General features: G+C 40.3%; 3 protein-coding genes across 3 annotated transcripts; all 3 read right to left on the reverse strand.

Moving 5' to 3' along the window:
• Positions 1 to 1759: 1759 nt before the first annotated feature.
• On the reverse strand, positions 1760 to 8919 carry srsf10b (serine and arginine rich splicing factor 10b). The gene is made up of 6 exons (XM_026155849.1): positions 8771 to 8919; positions 6378 to 6482; positions 5340 to 5443; positions 4116 to 4287; positions 3980 to 4033; positions 1760 to 2881 (listed from the first exon to the last, which is right to left on the reverse strand). Exons 1-6 carry the CDS (start codon positions 8833 to 8835, stop codon positions 2659 to 2661), a joined length of 723 nt encoding a protein of 240 aa, XP_026011634.1. The 5' UTR covers positions 8836 to 8919; the 3' UTR covers positions 1760 to 2658.
• An 87-nt stretch (positions 8920 to 9006) lies between these two features.
• Positions 9007 to 11392, reverse strand: fabp10b (fatty acid binding protein 10b, liver basic). The gene is made up of 5 exons (XM_026155850.1): positions 11332 to 11392; positions 9826 to 10133; positions 9576 to 9748; positions 9288 to 9377; positions 9007 to 9201 (listed from the first exon to the last, which is right to left on the reverse strand). The coding sequence occupies exons 2-5, from the start codon at positions 10019 to 10021 to the stop codon at positions 9151 to 9153; spliced, it is 510 nt and encodes a 169-aa protein (XP_026011635.1). The 5' UTR covers positions 10022 to 10133; positions 11332 to 11392; the 3' UTR covers positions 9007 to 9150.
• On the reverse strand, positions 10206 to 27368 carry slc9a1b (solute carrier family 9 member A1b). Its single transcript, XM_026155848.1, has 12 exons — positions 26575 to 27368; positions 19844 to 20304; positions 19195 to 19445; positions 18120 to 18337; positions 16560 to 16756; positions 16147 to 16236; positions 15943 to 16013; positions 15402 to 15575; positions 14865 to 14973; positions 14634 to 14729; positions 13450 to 13522; positions 10206 to 12586 (listed from the first exon to the last, which is right to left on the reverse strand). Exons 1-12 carry the CDS (start codon positions 26834 to 26836, stop codon positions 12333 to 12335), a joined length of 2256 nt encoding a protein of 751 aa, XP_026011633.1. The 5' UTR covers positions 26837 to 27368; the 3' UTR covers positions 10206 to 12332.
• Between the last annotated feature and the right edge of the window lie 605 nt (positions 27369 to 27973).

Below are 27973 nucleotides of genomic sequence, written 5' to 3' on the forward strand. Positions count from 1 at the left end.
ATTTGTTTGACTATTTACCAGAATATGTTTTTAAAATTGCACAAATTAATGAGGAATTCAAAGAAAAATCCTATTTTTTTCTTAATGCACCTTCATAGATGCATATCTATTCATTTTGTTTTCCTCCATGAAGGAACTTTGTAATTTGCAGAGTTTTTCTTGCATAATGGATTTCATCTGCTCCCTTTATGGGACCCCACAGTCCCTGCCTCCCTCTCACCCTATCCCTAGTATCGTCCTCTGTCACTCCAACCCTCCTCCACCACACTCATGAATCTTCTCCTCCTCCTCACAACAGGTCTTGCTGCCATCTGGCAAGTCTTGCTTCTACTGACTGCTCATACCTCCAACTCTCCAGGTTCTCTAACACCTCTGAAGATCACAACGTCGTCTGCGAACAGACTCCTGCCTGACCTCATCTGTCAACCTGCCAATCATAAACTGTCTATGGTGCTTATCTATCAATCAACCAGAAAAAAAGATTTATTTGATTTATGTAGAGTAAAATGTACAACCAGTGTTTGTCTGGTTTATCTTTGTTTCCTATTTCTGCTACAACAAGCAAATAATTCTTATAAAAATAAGGGTGTTCAAACATCAGGCTGTTATATTTAACCAGTGAAACAGTACACTGAATAGGCAGGTTGGTGGTGGTGTAAATCACAACAATGTGAGCCTGGGGTCATGTCCTGGTAATGATCATCTACGGTTCCAACCCTGCAGGCTGGAATATTTTCCCCTACATTCACACAGAACTTTTTAAGCTCTTCCAGGAGCCCCGCCTCACAACTAATTTCTTAACACATTAATTATTAAACATAGATGGCCGTGGCTCAGGTCATCTTTGAATCGGAAGGCTGGTGGTTTGAACCCAGCTGCTCTAGTCTGCATGTCAAAGTATCCTTGGGCAAGACACTGAACCCCGAGTATGTGTTTATGCTCCCAACCTATTCACTGCAGTGTAAACAGAGAAAGTGCTTGTGTGATTGAGACATGTTTAAAGTATTCAAATAGAAATGTGTTATAGGAATCAGTCTGTTTACCAAATCTTCAGCCTTATACTGAAAATAAACCTGATCTTGAGTATTGAACCCCCCTCATAGTTCACCTTAAATGATACTGGTGATGTAGCTGTTCAGTTCTGCTCAGATAGAAAAGCAGTAGAAACAATAAATGAAGCTCGATCTTCAGCCGTTACAGCTCATCTCTGTACATTTTGTGTGTGTTTTTTTAGAAGGTGGCAGGTACAAAAAGTCCAAACAGGAGTTTTAGGGGTTTAAGGATAACTGACATCATAGATGTGACACTACAATCTTTACAGGGTGGAGTACAGCTGGATTAAACTGACCAGGAGTGGCAGGGACTGAGAGAAACCCAGAAACCCGTCTGATTACAGCATCATCGTGGTGCAGCCTCTTGTTTTTGTGATTATGCTCATACTGGTGACTGCATGGTTGATAAGGACTTCCAGCATCTGCAGCTTTATTCATCTGACTGATGCATTTTTCCAGTACAGCGATCAATGAGACACGTCCGATTTCATCCATGGCTGCCTCTTTGCTGAGAATCTAATTTCAGTTGTTCCATTAAAAGGAAATCGATGGACGGGGCCGTGCTCACAGACTGTCCTGCTCCGTTTTCCAGGCAGACGCTGGGGATCCACAGGACACCGAGGTCTCCGAGGAGGAGAAAACTCTGAATTGTGTTCAATAATGAACTTTGGTCAAGCAAGTACAAAAACAAGCCACGCAATGTTTTCTTTAACCGAAAGTTAACCATTTATTAATCAAAATAACAGTTTTTTTCCCTACTAAAGATAGAAGATAAGAATAAAACATGCAGCGACACGAGTTGTTCTGAAAAACACCGTCAAGTAAACCTGCTTCTCCTCAAAGAAACAACAACTTGGGGGGAAAACAGAAAAAAAAAAAAGGGTTTAACTCTTACAGAAAACACCACAAAGAAAACAAATGACCGTATAGGTCAGCTTGTTGTTGACGTCTTTAACACTTTAGGGACCCCAGCATCACCTCTGTGCGTTTTAGCACCCGTGCTCATGTACTTGACTAAACTGCAGACGCACACCATCAGCTTTAATGCCTTTTCTTTCAAGAAGTTCTCGGTTTCTTCCATAAAACACATCTTTAAAAAAACCTTGAACACATTTATCTCATGGTGATGGTTTATCGCTGTCGAACAAATGTAAATTTAAAAAACAGCGGTGAAACTGGCTGACAGTAAAGTACCTAGTACATGATTAGTTATAAAACACACAAAGATGCATTTGGTTCACCAACAGACTCAATACTTCCTTAGAATACTGAATGTCAGGGATTGTTTAGCAAAAGTGGGTGCATAGGGTTTAGAAAACAAAAATCATCAGTAACTGGTTGTATATATAAAAAAAGACTGGATATTCTTCCCGTCAGGCTGAGCGCAGAAACCGCTGAATCTTGCTCCTAAAGAGAAATATCACCGAACAACTTTATAAAACCAAGCCGAGGAGCTGCAGCGCTGTTCTTAAAATGGAATAGCGAAAACGAGCTTTCTACAAATGGACGTTACATTCATGGCAAACAAACACCTTTACTTAACAAAACGACCAGCTCTGCTCTGTCTGACAGAACCGGGGGAACGGGGTGGGGAGTGGGTTCTGCTTTAGCGTCCTCCTGTCTTGCGCCCGGCCCAGGACCGGGACCGAGAACGTGAGCGAGAGTGTGATCTCGACGCAGACTGGGACCTGGAGCGGGACGGGGAATGCGTCTGTCGGACTTCTTCCTCAACGTAGTGGGAGGTGGACGGCGGTTTGACGTTCTCTCGTGGAGATGCGGACCTGGAGCGGGATCGCTCTCTGGAGACTCTCCGGGGTCTCTGCTTGTATCTGAAGGCACACAAAGTAAAAGAGTGATACGTCACACTTTTAGATGCAGTGCAGATCAGATTTTACTTTCAACTGGCTGTGGGGTGACGTGATTGACTGTCTGGTCCTTATTTTTTCCGCCTCTTCTCTCATTAAAACTGAAAACTGATGAGTGTTAAATGTGGAATTTCCTCCTCGGAGCATAAGGATCATTAGGGTTACTCCCCAAGAGTCAAATCTGATGATATCCCATGAATTTCTAACTTGTGGGCACCGTTACAGATGAAATGACGCATATTAGATCTAACAATAACTGGTAGAACATGGATAACATGAACAGTAATGTATGTAAAGGAGGAAAAGACTGTGGGGTTCAATAATATCACCACATCAGTACAAAAGAGCTTAAAAACCAGTTCATGAAGCTACCAGTTTTCACCCAGCTGTGCTGCTGTGTGCGCCAAATGGTTTAAGACTGACACTGTCCAACAATTTGATGCTGACACACACAACATAGAGCCACGATGGCTGGACCACCTGGTTCCTTCTGTATTTTAAATAAATAAACGCGTCACACCTTGCTTTACACCCAACCTGCATCTTTCAGTTCATCTGGACACGACAGTCTTCATTCAGTAGCTGTCTCTAAAACAAATGGCAGTCGATGAAAAAATAAGTAAATAAAGGACTCGTGTTAACTGCGATTATGGAAATGAGCAGCTGTCAACTGCAGAGAAACACTTTCTTCATTGAACTCATTTCATTTCTTTCCTTCGAGTCCTTCTACCATCTGGAGTCGCCTTTGCCGCTGTATGACAAAGCTGACGTCAAATTAACAAGCTGCTGTTTCTGCACCTCTCGATTTTTCCAACCTGGTGTGTTGTACCGCTGCAGCTGAACTGAGGACACAAGTGTTGTATTGTATTGTGACGTGGGTATTCCAGGGCATTTAGTCTCACGTTATCCTATTTGTCATTTAATGGTTGTTGGCAAAGAAAATCTACATTACTTCCACCTTCTGGTTGCAGTAGCACATTACAAAGATGGATTTTAGGAAGCAAAACAACAGACAGGCTACATCTGTGTAAATGTGGTCTTAGTCTAGAAGAGAAGTTGTACCTGTCATCCTCGCGGCTCCTGCTTCTTCCTCTTCCATACACCCGTCCACGAGACCTAAGGAAAAATGAAAACGTTATTTTCCTTCTCACAAAGAACACTTGGGACCGACCGACTCTCTTCTGAGAGATTAACTCACTCTCGAGGACTCTCCGAACGTCTGCGGCGGCGATCGTAAGACGGGCTGCGCGACCTGTATCTTTCGTAACTGCGGCTGCGTGACCGTCGGCGCCGGCTGTCTCGATCGTAGTCGTCATACCGGGAGGATCTTCCTGGGGAACGCCGCTCCTTTGATTTCATCTGATTTGGTGCTGGTGAAAAAGAAGAGGAGGAAGAAGTGGTTAAAGCAGAAAACAATTAAAACCATGATGGTTGATGCTTAATTTTAAACACTTAACAAATCTGAAAACGTGATTTAAAAGGAACCCCGACTATGACGACGCATACTGCAGATTTCTTGGTTGTTAAAACGTTGAGGGGGAAGGGGGAATCCTTTCAGTCTCAGTTCGTGACTGTTGTTTATGTCACAGTGCAGTCTGGGTAATGATGCCTAACAGCTTGAACAAGAGTGTACTAATGTAAGGCTCATTGGGAAGCTTTTACTACACTGATTCGCCACAGTGGGTAGCTCCACATATTTAATTCAGCAGATTTTATACCGTTTGTCCTGATGCGACCACAAATGGATTTCTGTCTCCTCCTGGCATCAAACCGTGAATCTTTTGCATGTTAAATAAATGTGTGGAGCCACAGAACTGATGCAGGTTATTTGTTTTTGCCTGAGTGGCGACATGTATCATTCCAGATGAGACTGCAGCACACCTCAGCAGCTTAAGCCAGTGTGCTGATGTAACCGTTGGCTCATGCATCAACCAAAGCAGCGTAACTGAGCTGAAATGAGACCAGTGCAGATAAATTGCATGAATAACACTTATGCATTCTCACCAATTTACTCAGTAAATCTGCTTGTTTTCTATATTTTGAAAAGTTAACAGGACAATGTTAGAGTCGATTCTGATGTCTCCTTATAAATAAAAGGATAATTTCCAGTTGTTCTTCACACTGAGGAAAGCTTCCTAATACTAAACTGGTGTCAGATAAATTCAGTGTCTGCAGATGTTGAAAACAGAGTACCGGCATGTTGTTGGAAATGGGTCTAATTTTAAACGCCATGTTTCATGGGGAGGAGACCACCAGCTAAATATTAATAAATAATAAATAATCAGGGTTCCTTTTAAAGAGATAAAACCGAGCTGGTCACACATTTTTCTATCATTGGAAGTCACAGATTAATATTTAAACCAACAGCAAAAATATTTCAAAGTGTTTGAATCTAATTCAGACACAAAAACCAGACACTTACTCTTCCTGTCGCCCTGTGCAAACTGGATTTCAATCTGGCGACCACAGACCCACTTCCTGTCCAGGCTGTGAAGAGCATCTTCGGCATCACGCACGTCCTCAAATATGCTGAGTGGTTAAGGTTTCTGTTTCTTTCTCTTTTTTTAAGGCCTCACAAATTTAAAGAAATGTTTTTTTTTCTCCTAAACAAATAAAAGGCTTCTCAAGAAAAAGAACCATGCACTTCATAAACGTTTACTTTAGTTAAATTTGTGAGGCCCAGTTTACCATGTAAAAACATTTATAAAAAGACACCGTTTACATTACTGTAAGACAGGTGAGAAAACAACACAAACACGCTCAGCTGACTGCTTTTTTTTTTTTTAAGGGATAAAAGATGAAGCAAGCTCTTTTCAAACATATCATCTAACTGTCTGAGGGATCACGACAGTGACTATATATAAAAAAATAAAAATCAAACACAATAAGACTGGATTAAATCGTTTCATCAGTGTCACAGGGAAAGCTGGTTTTGGTGTCATGTCAAATTTGTGGATGGGAGGATACAAAATAATTCAGACTTGTTACCTTTGCCCATGCTTGACTTTGAACTTCATCTTGATCTTTACACTCTTTAACCGACTCCCACAGAGACTCGGGGGTTTCCTGCTTGCTTTCTCCTCTTAAACCTCTTTTTCTTTTCCCCATTCTTTGCCGCCATATCCAAATCCAAGCTTTGTCTCCGTTCCCTTTTTCCTCTTCATGCTTTACTTTCTCTTTTCAACCTTTTCCCTCCCTCTGATCCTGCAGGTCTGTGTGTCTTTACAGCTACTCTATATGGGTCTTTGTAACTCTTTGTGGCCGGTTTCCACAACTGGACGCGTTTACATTTTCTGAAGCAATAACAGAGAAATATGCGTGTTAGATATTCAATCAGATTATGTGCAAAAAGAAAATGCATCACAAAAAATAAATTAATAAAAATCTTCTCTGCCGAAAGGAAATTTAAATAATTTGTTAGCAGCAGCATACACAGTTAAAAGTCATTGGGAAAGGATATTGAATGTATGCAAATCCTCTTGGCTGACGTGTATAGAAGTCAAGTGGGATGTAGACATCTACTATCGGCCCATAGCGGCCAAACTCACGCCGCAAATCCTCAGGCCTGAACACCGTAAATACAAGTATAACTCAACTGACCATCACGGGCATCTCTACCTACATCATCAACCAGTGGCAACAGCTGGAAGAGCAGCTGCTGAATAAAGGGACAGTTCACCTCAGAGTACATTTTGTTTCCTCTTACCTGGAGGGTGATCCACCTGTTAAAAGAGCTCAAAGACAATTTGTATCCCAGCAGGACTGTTTTTAAACAGAGCAGGTGGCAAACACTGAGGAGCTCTTTTGGGCATTTTTAAAATTTATTTATTTATTAATCAACCAAGAAACGAGAGGCCTGGATGACAAAGCAGGATTTGGGTAACTTCCGTATTACGAAGGTGTCTCACGTTAACCCAGCTGATGGTAACTAACCTGCCCCACAGTACATTAAGTTCCGATATCAGAGAGCAGTGAAATCAACAGCCTGTATTTTTTGCTCATGATTCAATTGTGGTCACATAATCAGCCCATTTTCCATCCATCCCCTTTGAATATAAGACTTCCTGATCATATATCAAATACAACTTCAGGGTTTTCCCTTCATACAAATGCTTTTAATGTCACTCAGAGAGCTTCTCACCTTCAAAGAAAGAAAAATATACCAAAACTGTCCTTAAAATATAAAGCATTTGAACCATGTTGTGGATGTAATTTACTCAAGTACAAAATACCCTCTGTTTTATCAAGTGACCTAAATTAACAGGAAACTGGTTTTCTCTTCTTGTGGCCTATATATGTGCACAGTCATTGCAAAAATGAAAAACACTCAACTTGTGCACATAAAGCTTAAAAATGTTAATTTGGTTAAGAAACAATCTTTTATTTTGTGTCCAGATAAGATTTTGTCCTTGTATGTAAAGCATTTTTAGTCGACTGGTCTTTTCTCCAAGGCAAAAGCCACCAAGGCTCACGGGTATTGTAATTTTTAGAAGTTTCATTGCCTAGTAGTCCATTGTTTTTTTCTTTAGTAAAATAATCTGGGAAATGTTTAGAAAATAGGGGCAAAAAAGCTCCTCACAGTTTGCCACACTCTTCAGGTGAACTATCCCTTTAAAATATCCACACTTTTTAATATTAACATGCAATTCATGTTAATGTCATTGGTGTAGCACTGACACATTATAAACAGTTACAAGGCCGTCCACAGATGCAAATGTAAAATTGAAGAAATTAAGGAAATTAAGTTCAGGTCACAGTGTCAGTGAGATTAAAATCAGCTTCAACATCCATGTCAAACAGAGTTAATCAGTTGTGAAAGAGGTCAGTGATACTTATTTTGGTTTGTGTTGTTAATAGTTTTGGAGATGTTCATGTTTAAATATTGCCTCAGATTGCAATGTGTTTAAAAAGCCTGAAAGTGGTTGGACTGACCTTTAATTTTCAATATATGCGTTAAAACATCACAGCAATCATTGCATATGCCCAAACTTTGGACCATACATTTTTTGGGCAATTCTAAGATGATTGAGAACAAAATGTTGATGATTTCTGATCGATTTACCCATTTCACTCTGCTTTTAAATACTAGTGCAAAACTTTAACTAGTTATTAACACATCTAGCAAGTTTAGTATTTTTAAAACCAAGTTAAACCAACCCTGTGTGGTCAGATTAGATTAACACTGAGACTAAACCTAGATATAACAACAACAATGAAATATGATAATAACAAATACATGAGGAAATCATTACAGGTACAGATTAATTCACAAGCTACACATACAAAATTAAAACGAGCTTTCATTTGCGATCGTGTATTCTGAGGTCAGTATTTTGCCAGTTTAAATGAGAATTTCTGTGCTAATCACATTTAAATATACAAACTTAAATCAGCAAACAGACCTCAGATTGTAACTAATCAATTAACCACGCGTGTTTAAAATTGATAACGGCCAACAAACATTAGGTTAACGTTAGCCGAGGCCATTAATTTTTGCCCCTTCATATTAAATCCACATTGTAGGGTTTCTTGCCTCCTTTAAAATCTTTCAAAGTTTCACGGAGCTGTTTACCAGCTTTCGTTAGCCAGTTAGCTTTGATAGCTTGACTGTAAACATGAAAAAGTTCGCGTCTAAAGAGCAACACAGACGTTAATAATGTTTATAAAACCACAACAAAGACATATATGGCCAAAATAACGTAACGTAGATTTGAAATGCGGCGCTGCTCCCGGTCAGCGTTACCCTTTCAGTTTGCACGTTGAGGCCTACCTTGCCTACCAGGCTAACTTAACTAGCTACAATTAACACGAGTTAACTCGTAGACGAGTAGCGGCTTCTTTACGAGGACTCACCTGGACTCATCAGAGATGTTCCTGACAAACAAAGACGTGTTTGGAGGCCTCATGTATCTGGCCATAAAGTTACACTCACGTAGCAGAAGGATGTTTTCTTTTAGAGGGAAAACGAAAGGCTGCGAAGGGGGAAAAATTAGCAACGCATGCGCACTCAAAAGGCGCCTTCCTGCTTCTTCTTCGTTTACACGAAAGCGTGCACTTAAAAATCCCCACAGCGCCCTCTACAATCAGAATACTGCCTTACAGTAAATAACGATACGAGTTTTATAGTGTTTGCACATTTTATTTTATTAACTTCAGCTTTATTTATTTAGTTATAAGTTAACTCCGTTCATCTTCAGATGAGGAATTCTGAGAGGGATCCATGAGCTGGCCGGTCAGACACGTTTGCTCCTGCTGGTGAAGGTTATAGAGCCAGCAGTGATAGTCTAGATATAAACAGTAAGCAGACACATTAGGAGAACGTGGATGATTCACATTCATAGCAGTTTTAAGAAGAATTAGAGCCACCCACCTCAATCATTTCATCCCCTTGAATCTCTCTGACTGAGGTAAACTTGTCATTTTCAGCTATCAGCTTCCCGTTCTCCTCTCTGACAATGCACTAACCAGGAACAAAATCATTGTTGTAGTCAATAACAATTAAATATTAAAAGGTAAATAAATAGCAGAGATACGTCTCCTGCTTACTGTGCCTGCATAAATCACATCATTCATTTCTGCACTGCTCCTTCCAATATTAATTTAAAATTCACAAAACTCTAAAAACTCAAATGTGTTGAGCATGAGGTCCCTGAACTACCTTAAACTTCCTTCCATCCACAGTTGTTATTTCTGACTCTTTTCCCAGGCTGAACGAGTGGACTTTGGTGCAGGCTGGAGTCTTCACGGTGCAGGTGAAGTCTTTGCCGTTCTGCTCTATGATGATCACCGGTTTCACTTCCTTACGCATTTTAATAATCATTTGAGGTGCACCTGGAAAGTATAAATACAAAAAAAACATTTAATATATTCAGGAAATAAATAATCCTTTAGTTTTTAAAATATCTTACCTATGGATTTGAGAAACTCCTCAAGGTTTTCCTCAGAATAAACTTTCCAGGTGCCGTTGAAGTTCATGTTTGCTGCAGAGGATGTTGTCACAGTCTCATCACACGCTGCTGGTTGGCACGCTGGGGATTTCAAACTCCCTGTTATTTCTTTAATTGTCTTTCCACTGAGGGGCCTCAGTAGCCTGAACTCATCCATTAGTCCTTATTACAGTATGTCCTTTTTAATCCTGACATCTTTAAAGTATTCTCGCAGCCAGGCAGCGACACAGGTAGAGTCTGCTCCACCTTTTTTTGACTCCTTCTACTACCTGCACAGTTTGAATCAAACAAAATCAGCAGTAATAAACTTTTTTTAAGACAGGAATTAAAGCTTTCCCTTATGATTTCAACAATTTTTTTATTTTTGCAAAATAAACATATAACAATATGTAATATAAAGAACATTACAACTGGTAAAAGCATAAAAAGCAAAAACACTTATAAGGCAAATGTGTGCAGGCAGCAAAAGCTCAGGCAGTCCAGTCTCTTAAACACTGACAGGTCTTGGAGCATGCTCAGTTAACAGGAACACACACACACACACACACAAAAAGAGCTTTGTTTACAAAACGTGGAAACATCACCAACACCTTGTTCGGTTTGACAAGAGCTGAAAACACTTTAGCGTACAAAAACAGGCACATTATAAACTGTGGAGCACGTATTAGTCATACAAACACACCGTCTGTTGAATTCCCTGAGAAAACACTGATCAGACATGCAGCGACAGCTGTGGAGATAAACACAGTGCTAAGCTTGTCCACAAATATCTGCAGCTCGTTTTTTAATTTTAAGCTCGTCAATGGCCTCTGATCATCAGATCGGTCTTTTCGTTACCAACATGAAACTTCAAGCAGCGCGAACATATTTACAATACAACATTTATGCATCTGATGCCGGAATTTTGTAAAGGCTGATGTGAGTGTGACTCGGGAACAATACAGATTGGTTTTTTTTAAAGCAAAATAATCTGTTTTGATAGCAGTTTTTCTCAATTAGAGAAATTTGGCTAAGATATGTCAAAGCGGAACTTTTAAGGCCACACACTGTGCCACATAATAAACCTGATTATAGCGCTTAGGTTGATGCATGTAAAGCAGAACAGATCTGGCTGACTGTGCAGTTTTCAACCTCTGTAGCCTGGCAATTATGTTTTAGCAAAGTGATCACGAGGGGTATCTTTTTTGGACTTTTGGCTTAGGCTTATTAAAACTCAAAGCTATAGCTCAGCTAAACATTTTCAGAATACTTCCTTTAGACTTAAAGAGAGGTGAATGTGGGTCTTTATAGAGACTATTATGGAGTATGTTTAATCGTCCTGTTTGATTGAAATCAAAACAGTCTATATGTCTGAGTTTGAATGTACACTGAAAATACTGAGTAAGTCATGAAAACATTAGTTTTGGATGTTTTACTTCAGTCTCATGTTTGGATATAGCTTGTTTTTATAATAAGTGCTGCTCTCACATTGACCAGCAGTCCGAAGGAGAAACTCCACGTGAACCAGGTTCAGGGAGGAGCAGCTATCTGCACGGTGAGACTGGACAAAACACAAACTGTGGAAGAGAAAATGACATGCAACAATGGCTTCTAAACACATGTGGAGTGACATGAGGTGAGTGAAAAAGAAGTGCTCAGTGCATCATGGGAAGACCCCCAGCAGCCTGACTCTATAGCAGCATATCTAAGAGATGGTTCAGCCTCACCTGATCCAGCCCAAACTATAAGCTCTATCAGGAAAGTTGAGTCTAATCCAATCTAAGCTTCTGATTCTACTTTTAGAAACCACAAGTAACCCTGCAGTTTGAGAGCAATGAGCTCTGACAAGATAATATGATACTATGAGGTCTTATTTTGGGAACTGTATGTGAAGAGAAATATTTTAAATCCAGTTCTGGATTCAACAGGGAGCCCATGAAGGGAAGTCGATATAGGAAAAATGTGAGCTCTAGTTCCCCTGTCATTACTTCATGGTAATCCATGACGGCTTTAAGTTGTGAGGATTCATCCTCTGGGCACTATAGATGAACAAAACGTCATGGCAACCCAACTAAAGGTTGTTTAGATGTTTCAGTCTGTGATAAATACCCCAGACAGACAAACACTGGCAGCCAACGGCGTTTATCAGCCGGGCTTTACCTCATTATGTTTCTTATCTGTGCTTTCAGGGCAGGAGACTCCACCCGTCTGGTGCTTCAAGCTCATTGAAACAAATGCTTTGGCTTGAGGCGCATGTTAAAATTCAAAATGCTGAAACTTCAGGCGGGTATAAAAACTTCAAATAAGAAATGTCCCCTGCAGCACGCTTTGGCAATTCTGCATGTTGCATGATAAAAAAACATGTTATGAACGTATGGAACGAAGATTGCACAATCCTACATCACAAACCTACAACAATTTAAATGATAAATATCAAGCTTTGCTAAAGCTCTCTTGTCTTCAGGCCTCTCCTGTAAAATGTGCTTCACTCATGGCAGGAAGGTGCTGTCCTCATCATCCTCCGGGTTTGGACCGGGGTCACTGAGGCAGCGTGATACTTTCAGCTGATCCCCCTGGTCGTCCTGCTCTTTTGGCTTCAGCTCGGCGTCCCTGTTGGCCCTCGGCGTGCTGCTCTGATCGGGCTTCTCAGGGGTCTCCTTCAGCTCGCTGACATCATCAGCACAGCTGGGAGAAGCCCGCCCTCGGGGACTCTCGCTGTCATCGTAGGTGTACACTTTGTGCTCTGGAGAATAAAGGCAGGGGCTCATTAACAGTTTAACACCTTTTACAAACACCTTTAGATTTGGTTAATTAGGAACACCAGCACCAGTTATATTTTAAAATAATTTAGAGCATGCATATTCACTTACACATAGAAATTATTGTTTTAGGATAGGAAAGGATTCAAAAGAAAAATTATTGCAGTGAAAATAACCAAAAAATAAATAAATTAAACAGATTTTTACTTTTAATAGTTTATATCATCCTTTGCTTCTATTTATAAGCACTTATTAATCTTTACTATTAATGAAAATGTTAAAATATTATTTATTTTTAGGCTTTTACTGATGTGGGTGGAAATATTATTTAAATTAATTTTGGAAAAATAACCTCATTATTAAACAGAATTAAACAGAAATCACAGGTAAATATCGCACATTTGTACAGTTATTAAAATGTGCAACCTCATCCACTTAATCTAATTTTCCTCTGGGTGTAAATGTTTATAATAATCTGGTTATTCCATTTTAAAATCCTAAGCCAGTCTTGTAGCTAAATATGATACCCAACACAGGATAATATGATTAGAAAAGATCCAGGGCAGACACAGTGGAAGACAAAAGGTATCCTTTTATCGATCCCCATAAGACTCATTCTGTTTAATGCAAAATATTTGCATCATTGTACAGGACATATCCCGTGTGGAAAAGAAAAGTATTGTATTGATGCACAGACTTCCAGGTCTGCATCCGACAGCAGGACACAGCTGCTCAAATGCTCCAAAAGAATCCAGCAGCACAAAACTCAAAACAATGAGTGACTTTAAAGCCGGAACATAATTTTCATTCTCATAAAATCGTGCTTTAAACTGGCTCTTAGACTGACCTTGTTGAAAAAATACTTTTCTCACAGGGGGCGTCTCCTGGCGGTTTGCAGGGACCGTGAGGTAGTGGCTCATCTGTAAGAGAAGCATAACAGAGTTTAAAGAAGGACTTTGCAGGAAGTCACACCCAACAACGGAACAAAGCACTTTAGTATTGATTCTTATCCACAGCAAAACACAAGGATGGAGGGATCTAATGGGTCCTGAAATGATTCTGGTGCTGGATGGAGAGTCCTCTGACCGTCTGTTAAACCCCTTTGTTACACTTTCAAGAGGTTCAATCACTTTTAAACTCAGCACCAGGACATATTAAATAAGCTCTCTGAAGTTTCTCTCAATGCAAAGATCCCTTTCTGCAGGGTTTGGCTATGCATTTGAGCATTTGATTTAAAAAAAATAAAAGTACCAGTTATGATTAAATAAAACCACAATTTACAAAATTGGCTGGAAAAGATAAAAAATTCTATTTGGATAATGTTTGGTCACTGCCGAGCTTTCCTTTGGAGCTGGTTAAAACCCCCCTTATTGTTTTAAATGTGCTGTAAAATAAAACTGACATTGACAAAAATAGTTTTTCCCCCACTGGCTGTCTCTGTGTCTCCTCTCTGCCTTCAGCTCTGCCTGCTGAGGAGTTTTTACACTTCTCCTTCATATTTAATGTTGTTTCTTTGTAACAACTTGTATCTTGTACTTGATTCTGTTCATCTGGACGCAGAGTTCTAGGAGGAAGACATATTTGTCACTCATATCAGGGACTTCAGTCTGAAACATTTCTCCTTCCTAAAACTCTGCGTCCAGATGAACAGAATCAGCTTCCTGAGATTTCATTATCTGTATTACTTAGAATGCATCAAGACACATCCTTCGAGTATCTTTAAAGGAAAGCTTGTATCTGGTACTCTATCTGATAAAAAATAAATGTATCTGAAAGTATCCTCATTTTACTTTTAGTGCCAAAAATCTTTACACATTTCTGTGAATCTGCATTTTTTATTAGCCCAAATTACCCTTTTAACTCTGCGAGTTCTCTGATTTTAACTCTTTGACATTAAAAACGTGGTAGTCAGGGAACAAAAAAATAAAGCTTCAAACTAGATGCACAAAAAGTTGGACAGATCTGAAATGTTCTAATGTTTCTAATTTGTTTAAGTCGACAGCTTTAGAGTTTAGAGTTGTTTAAACTCACCCTTCTCTCCATCTCCTTCTGCTTCCTGAAGCGAGCCTCGCTTATATCGTCCTCGAGCGCGTCGTTTAGCAGCTCATATCTGCTGTACGAGCGAAGCTGCAGAGGAGGAAGAAAGTATTAAATGCACATTTATTTTAAAAAGGATGGACCTTGTTTGCAACTCATGAACATGCATGCAAACATTCAGATTAGTCCAATCCATTTTGAACAAGCCGTCGATGTCTTCCTCACCCTTTGTCGGGTATTCTGCAGGTTGGCTCGCAGGACTCTTCTGATCTCCTCCTCACGACTCTTTGAGATGGCTCGGCTCGGTTTGGGCGACCCTTTGGCCTGAACGTTTCTGTTTGGAAACAGTGAACAAATTTAAAGTCCAGAACCTGCATTAGTGTGATATTACTCACAGCTTATACTTTTTAAAGCCATTCAGTTAGATTTTAATGTGCCTAACACAGAAAACAAGCACAAAGTGTATCCGCTGAGGGGGAGAATTGATAACTTGTTATGTAGAGGATCAGCAGCATCAGTGTTTTTGGTGGCATCTGGCTTTACTTATAATAAAAAAACTTCCTGAGATGTGTTTTTAACCTTAGCTTTATGCTGGGGAACAAAAAGACCTCCATCCTCCACAAAATCAATTTGGATTAAGGGTTAGTTCACCCAAAAAATACAGGTATGTCCGGGTTACTCAGTAATTCACTTCAATACTGTTTTTGGGGAATATCTCATGCGCAGAAAGCAGTTCTTGCAGGACTTGCTTCTGACATTTACCGGATGGAGACGGTCGACACAATCGTGGGCAGCTTGGCGGCGCTCCCGCTCTCCACCATCATCATCGCCTGTTTCAGCTCCATCTTATTGTAGAAGGAGATGAGCTGAGGCTCGGTGGAGCGTTCTCCTGCGATCAGCCATCTCTTCACATAGGTCTTATTGAAGCGATTCAGCCTGTATACAGAAGAAAAAGTTATTTTTTCTGTTTTATAATAGGGGGATACAGTAATCTGACTTTGCAGTCCTGTGAAAAACTGAGTGCACCCTTACTGCTTCCAGGACTTAAGAGGATAAGTAGCAACCAGGTGCTGTTAATCAGATGTGCTTGAAGTTTAAGCACTTCTATCAAAGCAGAGGTTTTGGCAGTTAGAGTTACTTGTTGATCTACAATCTACTGAGTCATCTTCATGTTTTTTACAGGACTGCACAAAGACCAGTGAAAATTTTCTTTTTCACATGGCTGCATAACAACTTGAGGGCTTCTTCTGAACTACAAAGATGGAGGTGATAGAGAGGATACATTAAGAAAGAAAATACATACTTGTCCTTCCAGTGATGATGCCCATAATGACCACAGATGTCTTCAATTCCTGTGAGGAGATGATCCAGGAACTGATGGCAAAATTAGTTTACAGAGGGTGTTATTTATACATCTTATACACTGTTTGATCTGTAGCCCCATCCCTCTCATATATTAACAAGGACTGATGTGTTTTCTTATACACGAAGTGAATGAAATTGTCACCTGTGTGTGGATCTCCTCATTAATTGATTCTTTGCTCTCTTTCTTTTTCTTCACAGCTAGGAGCTCCACCAGGGGCCTGATCGTCATCCCCTGAAGAAAAAAAGAGAAATTAAGTTTTAACAAAACATACTGCACATTTATTTTAGACATATAAACACACTCACATAACAATACCCAATAAAAATACTGATTACTATAATTACTGATGTTGACACAGACGGGTGGAAGCCACAGCAACTTACAACTAGAGGCCAGTCAAGAGGAAAAAATGTGTGCGGGAAAAACATTAAACATAAAAGAGACAACTGATACACGTCTCTTTTCTTTATGTCCAGCCTCACATGCAAGCCTTTTTCCTTTGCCATGTTGTTTTTGTCATACACCTAAATCCCAAGTACTCGTGTTATTCCCACCTGCACGAAGACAGTGAAGAAGATGACGGTGATGATGGCAGTGAGGAACAAGTTCTTGATTTCATTATTGTTCAGCAGGAACCCCAGTGAGAAGGCTATGGCACCTCGCAGGCCACCGTAGGCAATAATGAACTGGTCCTTTTTGGTCAGCTTCACAATACGGAATTTATTCATGAAGGCTGTAAGCCCGATGACTCCTGAAACACAGAAAAAAAAGAATTGATTAATTCATTATCAATATGATCATCAGTTTCCCTTTATTGGGTCTCTACACTTAACTGGTTATTGAATTTCACCACTGGATTTTCCCCATGAGTCCCCAAGTAGAGGAGCAAGATTCTGTTTTGCTCAGGCAGCAATGCCAATGGCTAAAAAACAGTAGCGATCAAAGCCACCACCCACTGATTTGAGTGTTAAAGCCTCAAAGTTAGTGTTTTGGTCTCTTCATGTTATTTCTTTCGAGCCAGAAGGGACCCTACTTGAATGAAAGGGTGAAGTTTTACAGTCATGGCCAAAGGCTGTGGAAGCACTGCCAAAACTAAACTTTACTTGCCTATAAAAAAGTTTGGAACTTATGAAATGCTTGTGATTGTTCTCCACTATATCATAAAAAACATATAATTTAAATAAAAAATAAACATTAGGACCACTGCCAAAACCCTTTGCTCATGACTGTAGACCTGATTAAACCAGGTCAGGGTAAGCAAGGCAGGCAGTGCTTGACCTCTTTCCCTGCATCTCTAACAGCGCTCTGTCATGAAGCAGAACTGACCTTGCTTGGTTTTGATCACGCTGTAATCTGTACTGCATTTCAATTACATGGGAGCCTTTGGGTTGTGTCCAGCGTGCTAGACAAGCTGCTCCTAGCTCCGCTTTCGCTGCACTCTCAGATTAGCATATATTACTATACAATGTTTATTGTGTTGCTTTCAAGAGGTTCAATCACTTTTAAACTCAGCACCAGGACATATTAAATAAGCTCTCTGAAGTTTCTCTCAATGCAAAGATCCCTTTCTGCAGGGTTTGGCTATGCATTTGAGCATTTGATTTAAAAAAATAAAAGTACCAGTTATGATTAAATAAAACCACAATTTACAAAATTGGCTGGAAAAGATAAAAAATTCTATTTGGATAATGTTTGGTCACTGCCGAGCTTTCCTTTGGAGCTGGTTAAAACCCCCCTTATTGTTTTAAATGTGCTGTAAAATAAAACTGACATTGACAAAAATAGTTTTTCCCCCACTGGCTGTCTCTGTGTCTCCTCTCTGCCTTCAGCTCTGCCTGCTGAGGAGTTTTTACACTTCTCCTTCATATTTAATGTTGTTTCTTTGTAACAACTTGTATCTTGTACTTGATTCTGTTCATCTGGACGCAGAGTTCTAGGAGGAAGACATATTTGTCACTCATATCAGGGACTTCAGTCTGAAACATTTCTCCTTCCTAAAACTCTGCGTCCAGATGAACAGAATCAGCTTCCTGAGATTTGTTGAGATGTTTATTGTGTTGCTAATAGGCAAGAAACAGAGAACTTCCTGGTTTATTGTGTTTTATTGTACTGACCCAGCACTCTAGAGACCAGACAGAAGATCACCGTGAAGATGACAAAGATCCAGTTCCAGGTGTGAGGACCAGCCACTGTGGAAACCCCGAGGAAAATGAAGATGAGTGTGTCGCTCACACTGCTCCACATCTTCAGGAAGTATTTGACGGTGGTGTAAGACTTGTGGGAGATGTTGGCCTCAACATATGGCCGCATAATCACGCCACAAGCAATCAAACTGTTTGGCAAGGAAAAGGAGGAGGAGAAGCAGTCAACGTAATGAGGTTTGATAGAAGTTACTCTAAAGTTAGGGTTATTGGATTATTTAATGTATGATTTCAGCTGTAACCAAGACAAAAACCTAGAGTCTGTCGTGGTTTTATCGACACAAACTGTATATAAAGAAGGATAAAGCGTCTTCTTTTCCTTTCGCATCAAAGCCACCAGACGTAGAGGAGTAAAAGGGCCACCGTCTTTAAGCTGCACATGTAGTCAAGAAAACAGATAGCTGGGTGGTTCTGTTGGCTTAGTGTCAAGAACAGTTTAGGCGACAGGATCTCAGTATCAAATATCCACCCACGGTGCCACCAGTGGGCAAATTTGATTTCTGCAGCAGCAGAACAACAGGGCTGTAACCCACAGATGAAATAATTCGACTTAAATCCAGGGGAACTGTTATATTATCCTTCTTTATATACAGTCTAAGGTTAACACCACTTCCCAGCAGCCCCTGGTTTGTGGGTAAATTCACAGTTATTAGTGCAAATATGTGACTATGCTGTTAATGGCTGGTATGTTTTGTAATGAATAAAAATGACATTTTTACCTAACTGCTAACTGATATTTGTTAAATAAATATAAAAAATTAGTTTGATAATTAATGTTTTATCAAGTTTACAATATGACAAAGGAGAGAGATTTTAATTAAGATACATTTAATTTAGTTACATTTTTAATAAATTTGCAAAAATGTTTTCACTTTCTCATTAGGAAATATTAACACTAGTGTATTATATCTGATACAGAGTGTTTGTGAGTTTGAGACTTCAAACCTTTTTATCATAAAGCTCAGAGACCGAGGGCTCGTCTACTTACGACATGATCCCTGACAGGTGAAAGATCTCCGCTGAGAGGTAAGCCATGTAGCTGTAGAGGAAGACGAACAGCGGCTCGATGACGCGCGAGTATGAGGTGAAGCGGGACGTAAAAGCTCCCACGATGCCGTAGATGACGCCCACCATGACACCTCCCAGGGAAACCACGAAGAAAGAGATGACACCGAGGACGGCGCCGGTCACGGTAATCGCCTGCTCGTGAGCAAATTCCTTAAACAGGTGATACAGGACCTGGAGCAGAAACAGCGGTGTTTGTGTTTGCTTTTGCTTTTGTTCATGATTGTTTCACGGACCTAAAAAATTGATTTTATCTTGATAATTTCATTATTTAATGGGTTGATTACCTGATCAGCAGAAAATTTATAGTTCAGAAACTTTCTCAAGTGAAAATTTATACATGAGAAAAAAATTCCTTTCCTCCTAAATTGAGAGATTTCCTGCTTAGTCTTTATTTTTCTTTCACTACTTTTCTGTATCTATTTTTAGTGTTAACTGGATATAACAACACCTCAAAGTTTATTTGTTTTTTACTATATTTTAACATTTTATAGAAAAGTAATTAATTCACATTAAAAAGAATGAGTTTAATTATAATATATTTACTATTTGAGAATGCGAACGTTGCTCACCACAGTGACGGCATCATTGAGGAGCGACTCCCCGAACACGAGGATGTGCAGCAGCTCATTAATGTGGATCTCCTCGAACACGGCCAGGACGGACACGGGGTCCACGGCCGAGATGATGGAGCCAAACAGCAGGCAGGACAGCAGGTCCACGTGAGCCAGCTTGGCCGCATCAATCTGACAGACAGCGTACATCATCCCACCGATGAAAAAGACGTTCCACAGTGTCCCCACCATTGCAAACATCAGGATGGTGCCAATGTTCTCGGTGAAGGGGCGCATGGGCAGGAAGTAGCCCGCATCCAGGATGATAGGAGGCAGCAGGTACAGGAAGAACAGATTGGAGTCAAGGATGGGGGGTTGTTCTCCAGTCGCTTTGATGATGCCACCAACCAGCAGGCCAACAAAGATTAGCAGACAACTCTCCGGCACGATGTGAGACACAGTGGGGATGATGTGAAATCCTGCAGACACACCATAATCAAATTTAATACAATCATTAAGAAAAAATGCCAAAAACTCCTCGAACTGAACGTTTGAAATGTGGAGTTGTCCACTCTTCTGTGTTTTGTTGTTAAAATATGATTTTTGACACTAATAAATTACTTTTCAATATGTCGAATGTTCTTAATACTGAAAATAATTAGCAGTCAATGCCTGCATGAAGTCTAGAGCCCATGGACATCACTTTCAGTTGATGCTTTCCCTTGGGATAAATAAAGTATTATCAATCAATCAATCAAGGCTTGTTTCTGTCTTCAGTTTTGTATTTAAGCCATCTCAAAAGCAACTTCCTGAGTTGGTCAGTGCATTCATTAATTTTAACAATGTACCACAATGTTGACATGTCCTTTTCTAAGATGTTTGCTATCTCTCTGATAGGTTTTATTTTCTTCACTTGCATTGACATCTGTCTGGACCTCACATTAAGAGATCCTCACATTAAGAGATCCAAATTTAAATTTAACACTTGGGATCAACTCCAGAACTTTGATCTACTTACACACGTGGACAAAACTGTTGGTACACAATGGTCACAGAAATAACTTTAATCTGACAAAAGTAACAATAAACAAAAAATTCTATGAATGCTAACCAGTGAAAGTCAGACATTGCTTTTCAACCATGCTTCAACTGAATTATTTTAAAAAAAAAATGCATGAAACAGGCCTGGACAAAAATGATGGACCCACAACTTAATATTTTGTTGCACAACCTTTTGAGGCAATCACTGCAATCAAACGATTCCTGTTAATGAGACTTCTGCAGGATTTATGGCCCACTCCTCATGAGCAAACTGCTCCAGTTGTTTCCGGTTTGAAGGGCGCCTTTTCCAGACTGCATGCTTCCTTCCAAAGATGCTCAATAGGATTGAGGTCAGGGCTCATAGAACGCCACTTTAAAATAGTCCAATGTTTTCCTCTTAGCCATTCTTGGGTGTTGTTAGCTGTGTGTTTTGGCTCATTGTCCTGTCGTAAGACCCATGACCTGCTTTCTGACACTGGCCAGCACATTTCTCTCTATAATCGCTTGATAGTCTTGAGATTTCATTGTACCCTGCACAGAATTAAGACACCCTGTGCCAGATGCAGCAAAGCAGCCCCAGAACATGACCGAGCCTCCTCCATATTTTACAGCAGGGACAGCGTTCCTTTCTTGATAAGCTTCATTTTTCCGTCTGTGAACACAGAGCTGATGTGCCTTGGCAAAAAGTTCAGTTTTTGTCTCATCTGTCCACAGGACAGTTGTTTGAGCCAAAGTGGACTGCATGGGGCTATTACCATGTACAATAGCCAAATAGTGAATACACCTTGGATTAACATGTCCCTTTGGTCACATTATTTTCAGTCTTTTCTTGGGGTACCATCATTTTAGTCTAGGCCTGTGCCATGAGTTTATTTTTTTTTAAATAATTCCGTTAAAGCATGGTTGAAAAGCAATGTCTGACTTTCACCGGTTAACATTCATAGAATTTTTATTTAATTTTACTTTTGTCAGATTAAAGTTATTTGTGTGACCATTGTGAGTTTTTCCTTTCATTGACCAAAGGGTACCAACATTTTTGTACACATGTGTAATTTGGCACATGGCACAAGGCAAATTCTGAGCCTTTGAAATAGAGGACTGAGTATGTTAAACACCTTGAATTAAAGTTGAAATTTTTCATTTATTGTTTGATTTAAAATCCACTGTGGATAACTATCATCTAACTGTCACCATCAGAAAGTCTCTCAGTCTTGTTCTCTAAAACCTAAAGAATTATGGATTTGATCAACTGGTCCCTAAAAAACATGACACCCTATTCTAAATGAGAAGCCTGGGCTCGGTAGAGCCCGATTGTCCTGCAGAGACGTTTGCTGCCGGATACTTGATGGTCATTCGCAACTGTTGATGGAGGGCATTGAACGAGATTTGCCTATTCGGAACAATGATAACAGAGTTCTGGCTGACTGGACCTGGCTTGGACCTGGCTTATCGAAGAACAAAGAAAGTGGTTACAGCTGTTCAAAACCCCACAAGGCTGGCCGACATGATTGACGACGGGCAAGCCGTGAGTACTCAGACTGTTTATTGAATGCAATATTGATAAGAATGGGAACTGAGAGACCTGATGACCAGTGACGGACATTTAGACCAACTGCGAAATTGTAATGCAGTTGTTCGTTTGAACCCAAACAACCATCTCCTTCATGCGGCTACCCAAAGCCAAGACTGGCCAGAGAATTCTCCTTGATAGGAGGACTGTGCTTTGACTATCTGCTCCCATCCTTCAAGGTCACGTGCATCAGCTGGATTACTGTTGACTTTTGATTAACCGGGCGAAAGAACACTCTCTCTCTCAAGTTGAACACAGGATACACACACACACACGCAAATCTCATGTACACTGAAACAGACACGCACTCACCCCCCTCCTTTTAATTTTTAGATTTTTTTGTGCATGAAAACATGTAAATCACATTTTAGCTAAAAACTTTAGAGCAGACATGCACTTGTCTCCAAGTGTTGCACCTTTTAAACATGTCAGGTGAACACATTTGAAAGCACAGTTTCCCGAAGAACAAATTTATAGTTTCATGCACCGGCCTCCACTTATAGGGTTTCATAATGGTTGACAAATATATGAATAAACCATTTATCAAAACATTATATATGGCTCATAAATGCTGGCTTAGAAGAAACTTGGATAGAAAGCACCTTGGAGAGCATGAGAGATCAAACTGAACCGATTACCAATCTGAATTAAAAATTTGACTTTCTCCCTGAAGGATCATGGGAGAAAGTATCATTAGGATTAAATGGGACCTGCACTCACTGGCCAGTTTATTAGATTCAGCTTCTCAATAATACAATCAGCCCACTGATTCATTCAGCCAATCACATGGTAGCAACTCAATGTATTTATGCATGTGGAGATGGCTAAATACACTGAAGCACTGGAAAGGGGAGGAAAGGAGGTTTACGTGACGCTGTGATCTCCAGGGTTTACAGAGAACGGACAGAAAAAGAGAAGATATCCAGTGAGCGGCAGATCTCTGGTTAAAAATGCCGTCATGATGTCAGAGTTCAGAGTCAGTCGAGCTTAGAAATGTCTCTGTGAGAACATGATAGTAAAGGATATTCCCACTGCACACAATTATACACAGAGTGCTTCAGTTATTTTAGGACAAAGCTGGACAGAACATCTATTTCCTGTTTCCAAAGCAAACGCTGGATTCAGACCTATGAAAGGGATCTCTGTGGAGATTTGTGGTACTCAAACTCTTCAAATAGCCTTCAGGTTTGACACAGCTGGACCCCTCCTACTTTGGACTCCCTATTTTACTAATTATATCATTCATATGTCAGTTTAGCTCTAAATTGCTGCAAATTTTAATGCGGGAGACTATGTTGAATTTTATTGGAGAATTAAGTTATTTAATATTATTATTATTATTATTATTATTATTATTATGGGGATATTTTAGACATTTATTAAAGACAGATGTTGCGCTGTTGCAGCTAATGGTCCAGACGCAGATAACTAAGAAGAAAACAAGACAAAATAATAATCCCGGTGGATGATTTTCTCACAATCTGGCAACCCAGTGACTCTGTTGTTACCATTTTAGTATATTTTGTTGGCTTTTTAAAGCATAAATAAATAAATAAATCCATTTAATACCATAAAATGTGTATCAGTTTCTGTTTGTGTCTGCTTTTGATTTATAAAACCTGTAAGTTTTCTACTTTAAAATTTCAAAAAAACAAAGCTGAACACAAGCAGTGAGTGTACAAATTGTTCTTCTGCTCGGTGAAGCTGCAGGCCTCCCTACAACTACTGTAGCTCTTTCTTAGGACATTTTCAACACAGAAAAAGATACATTCTGACTCTTTTGGTGCTATATTATCCACCATGTTAAATGTCTAAAACATGTGGTGTTTTGCGGCGACTCTGATTGGCTTTCTCAGTCTCTCCTGTGGGTTTCCATTGGCTGAGCGGGGACAGCGAGGTTCTTTAGCGTCTTATCTGTTTGTCCAGCTGTTGTGACCGAGGGCCTGTCCGTCTTCCTGTCCTAATGCACTGCTTGATAACAAAGATCTCAGTGTGCAGAGTCAGGGAGGGGATGTGGGGGCGAGGGAGGCTTCAAGCAAAACCAGTGACTGCATAAACATTCTTTACAGCAGCCTGGACCGCGGTCACATGTCGGGGAGACTGAATGTCAAAGCTTCTTTTAGCTCATTTGATTGTTTTGTTATTTCTGGCGATGAATTTCAAAAGTAACAACTGTCAGGTTCCTGGAATCTCTGCTTGCTACAAAGTGCCGGCTACAAACAACAAAAACTCCAAAGACAAATACACAGCTGCTAACAGTTTAGATAAGCAATGAGTCATTTAAGTCTTTTCTTGGTGGGAGGAAATTCTTTGTTAGTAGCTTCACATATGAGCATTTTTAAGTTTTTTTAAGCTTCTGTAACAGCAAACTCAACAGTTTTTAGATTTTCACTGTTACAAAGACAATAACAAACATTTTATTATGTTTAACTTGCAAAGAATTAGCATTTAAATATTAAAAATAATTAAAAGATTCAGTGATTAAATAAAATAATGTTAAATGCAAAGCATTTTTAAGCTTTATTTGGTGCAACTACCAGACAGTAAAGCTGACTTGTGTTTTTCTGCATTATTCCATCATATATATACACTGACCCTGTGGTGGATGCTCATATTAAGGTTCAAGTGATGAGGTCAGCCAAACCCACCTGGTGTCCAAACCCTTCCTCAGAGAGAGAGAAATCAGAAGAAGCTGGTTTAAACTGAGCATGAAGGGAGACACGGCTTGTTTTGACCCGTGAATCATGCAAAGCTACTCTAATAGAGTCCAATAATACAATTATATAGAAGATGATGAGTAGAATATGTCCTCTTTAACGAAAGCAGCTGTCATTTATACTGAAACAGTTTTTCGCTTTGCAGTTGTTTATGATGGATTAACACGAGCTTACTGCGTGTTTTCTGTGTTTTCCATCAATACGTGAGCTTTCCGACAAGGAATAACAACATCCTGGACCACGTCTACAGCAATGTAAGCGGCGCATACAAGGCAGTGCCTCGCCCACATTTTGGACAGTCTGACCACATTTCTGTGTTTCTCTATCCAGCATACAGGCAGCTCCTCAAACGAGCCCCGTGAGTAAGTAAAATTACTAAAGTTTGGAGTGAAGAGACTAATTCGGCGCTTCAGGACTGCTTTGGTGCTACAAACTGGGGTGTGTTTAAGACTGCTCCAATGAGAGAGGACAGTTCTGTGGATTTAGAGGAATAAGCATCAGTGGTCACCAGCTACATCAGCACATGCATTGACAATATTGTCCCCACCAAGTGCTATAAAACATATCCAAATCAGAAGCCATGGTTGAACTGTGAGGTACGTTCCATGCTACATGCACGCTCCATTGCATTTACCTCTGGTGACGCAGAGGGCTACAAAAAGGCCAGATATGACCTACTATTGACCTGAGGATGAGGAGAGACCAGCACGCCCCACTATACATCAACGGGATTCAGGTGGAGAGGGTGAAGACCATCAAATTCATCAGCACCCACATTAGTGAGGATCTCACCTGGACCCATAACACATGGCAGATGATGAAGAAGGCTCAACAACGACTCTTTTTCCTAAGGAGGCTGAGAAAATTTGGATTAACCTCCAAACTTCTCAGCAAGTTTTACATATGCACAGTGGAGAGTATCCTGACAAACTCCATCGCAGTGTGGTATGGAAACGACACCACTCAGGACAGGAAGGCTCTCCAGCACAACTCATCTGTTGAGTACCCCTCCCACCACTACAGGACATTTACAGCACTCGGGTCAGGAAAAGGACACACAACATCATCAAGGACAAACTTCTTGAATCGCTTTCAACACAAAGATAAAGAAAATAAACAGATAAAAAGAATGTAAATAGATGACTGAAACTTTAAAGAATGTGAAGACAGTGGAACCATAAAAGGTGATGCTCGTCTTCATTGGTGCAGACCTGCAGCTCTGAGGCTTCTTGCTTTGGAAATCGGTCAGCTTGTTTGTATCGGAGCATTCTGCACCTTTATAATCGCATCTTCAATAGAACTTGCATAAGTAAACAACAAAATAAACTTGGACTTTAAATAATTTCTGAAAGCTGCCTGAGAAGTCAGCTTAGAAGGACGTATTTATTCATGTTGCGTTGCTTCATTAGAGCGACACTCACCAAGTTTCATGAACAGGGCCAGGAGGATCCACAGAGAGATCTCAAAGGGCGTCCTAACATGTTCATAGTTGAAGGAGAGGACGGGGAAAGTCTTTTTATGAGCCGTGGAGTTTGCTTGGCTACGGGAATCCTCTTGTGTCGTTCCGGATGATTTTTCTGAAACAACATCATGACTCGCGAAGCCACGAGAGAAGAAAACGAGAAATAAAAGGCACAATAACCCCGTCAGTCGCAGAGTGGAGCTCCTCCGGATTGGATCCATTTTCAGCTGGTCTGAAGGATGGACCGCCGCGGCTGCTGTTGCTGCTGCTCAGATCCGAGGAAGATGAGGGTGAGGATAGGATGGGAAGAGAGCTTGGGGAGGCACGGAGAAGCGCGCACGTTTACGCACAAACTCTCCAGGCATGTTAAAATCACGCATAACGCTGTCTTCTTGCCATCAGCTGGAGGTTTTACAGGTGGTTTAAACCCACCTGAGTCTTTAGTTGATCTCGATTTTCTTTCCTCCCCTTTTAGTGCAACTCTAAGAAGTTAAATTCATCACATGGATTTCTATCTTGATCACACCCGCTCCTCTCTTACTTCACGGGCTGCTCGAAGCGAAGTGCCACCTGCTGGAGTGGAAGACCAAAACCGGCCACCAGGAAGAGTACAATATTACATTGCACTTCTGACTTTTTGTTCTGTAGTTTTACTTCTTAGATTAGGTTCCAAATTAAATAAGGTATATAATTTTAATAATAGGTAAATTAGGGGTGTTACACATGGATTAATAAAGTTTCTGCTGTGTGGGTGGGCAGCTAGAAATCACTGGTGGGCAACATGAGTGAGGAGAAAACTGGAGCAGCCAAGCAGGGAGCTGCAGGTTGCTGGTTTGAGTCTCTGTTCAGATGCTGGTGTCTCCTCTCTCTGAGATGTCTGCAAACAGTCCCAGATAAAACAATAAGGATAATAAACAAACACGTGACTAAAATAACAATTGTGACTCTGATGTGTTTCATGTGTAGCAGGATGGCCTCTATACAGCAGTCGCTGCAAGCATCCACGTCGCCACACTTCCTTTTCTTTAAGCAGGCGTGCTGGGCTCCTCCTAAGGAAAGTGTGAAACTTCATTTCCTTCATGCTGGTGAACTTTTTACCAAATATTTTCATCAAAGCTTTTCCATCACTGACAGGGATTGTTTGGATCTTCACACTCATCTCCACCAACCCTAAAAAATGAGTCTCACTTTGCTCATATAATGCCAGGAGTGTCTCCATATTTCACAAAAGTCTGTGCAAACATGTAACAGTATCCCATATTCATATAAATATTATTGATATTATAACAAAAGCTGTCACCAACACAATTGTCCCAAGTGCTTTTTTTATTAGTTATTGCAAATGCTTGATTGCAGTT

The sequence above is a fragment of the Astatotilapia calliptera genome, chromosome 22, assembly GCF_900246225.1.
Source record: "Astatotilapia calliptera chromosome 22, fAstCal1.2, whole genome shotgun sequence".
Lineage (NCBI taxonomy): Eukaryota > Metazoa > Chordata > Actinopteri > Cichliformes > Cichlidae > Astatotilapia > Astatotilapia calliptera.

What these genes read in the sequence shown, in the direction of transcription:
- fabp10b (XM_026155850.1), bottom strand. Translation starts at nt 10,021, where the DNA reads ATGGATGAGTTCAGGCTACTGAGGCCCCTCAGTGGAAAGACAATTAAA. An exon ending in GGAGTTTCTCAAATCCATAG is followed by an intron (nt 9,749 to 9,825) that starts GTAAGATATTTT and finishes TATACTTTCCAG; the next exon opens with GTGCACCTCAAATGATTATT. An exon ending in AAGGGGATGAAATGATTGAG is followed by an intron (nt 9,202 to 9,287) that starts GTGGGTGGCTCT and finishes GTTTATATCTAG; the next exon opens with ACTATCACTGCTGGCTCTAT.
- slc9a1b (XM_026155848.1), bottom strand. Translation starts at nt 26,836, where the DNA reads ATGGATCCAATCCGGAGGAGCTCCACTCTGCGACTGACGGGGTTATTG. An exon ending in GGCCCTGTTCATGAAACTTG is followed by an intron (nt 20,305 to 26,574) that starts GTGAGTGTCGCT and finishes GTGTGTCTGCAG; the next exon opens with GATTTCACATCATCCCCACT. An exon ending in TCTTCACTGTCTTCGTGCAG is followed by an intron (nt 16,237 to 16,559) that starts GTGGGAATAACA and finishes TTTTTTCTTCAG; the next exon opens with GGGATGACGATCAGGCCCCT.
- srsf10b (XM_026155849.1), bottom strand. Translation starts at nt 8,835, where the DNA reads ATGGCCAGATACATGAGGCCTCCAAACACGTCTTTGTTTGTCAGGAAC. An exon ending in AACATCTCTGATGAGTCCAG is followed by an intron (nt 6,483 to 8,770) that starts GTGAGTCCTCGT and finishes TACGGTGTTCAG; the next exon opens with GCCTGAGGATTTGCGGCGTG. An exon ending in AGGAGCCGCGAGGATGACAG is followed by an intron (nt 2,882 to 3,979) that starts GTACAACTTCTC and finishes GTGTGCCTTCAG; the next exon opens with ATACAAGCAGAGACCCCGGA.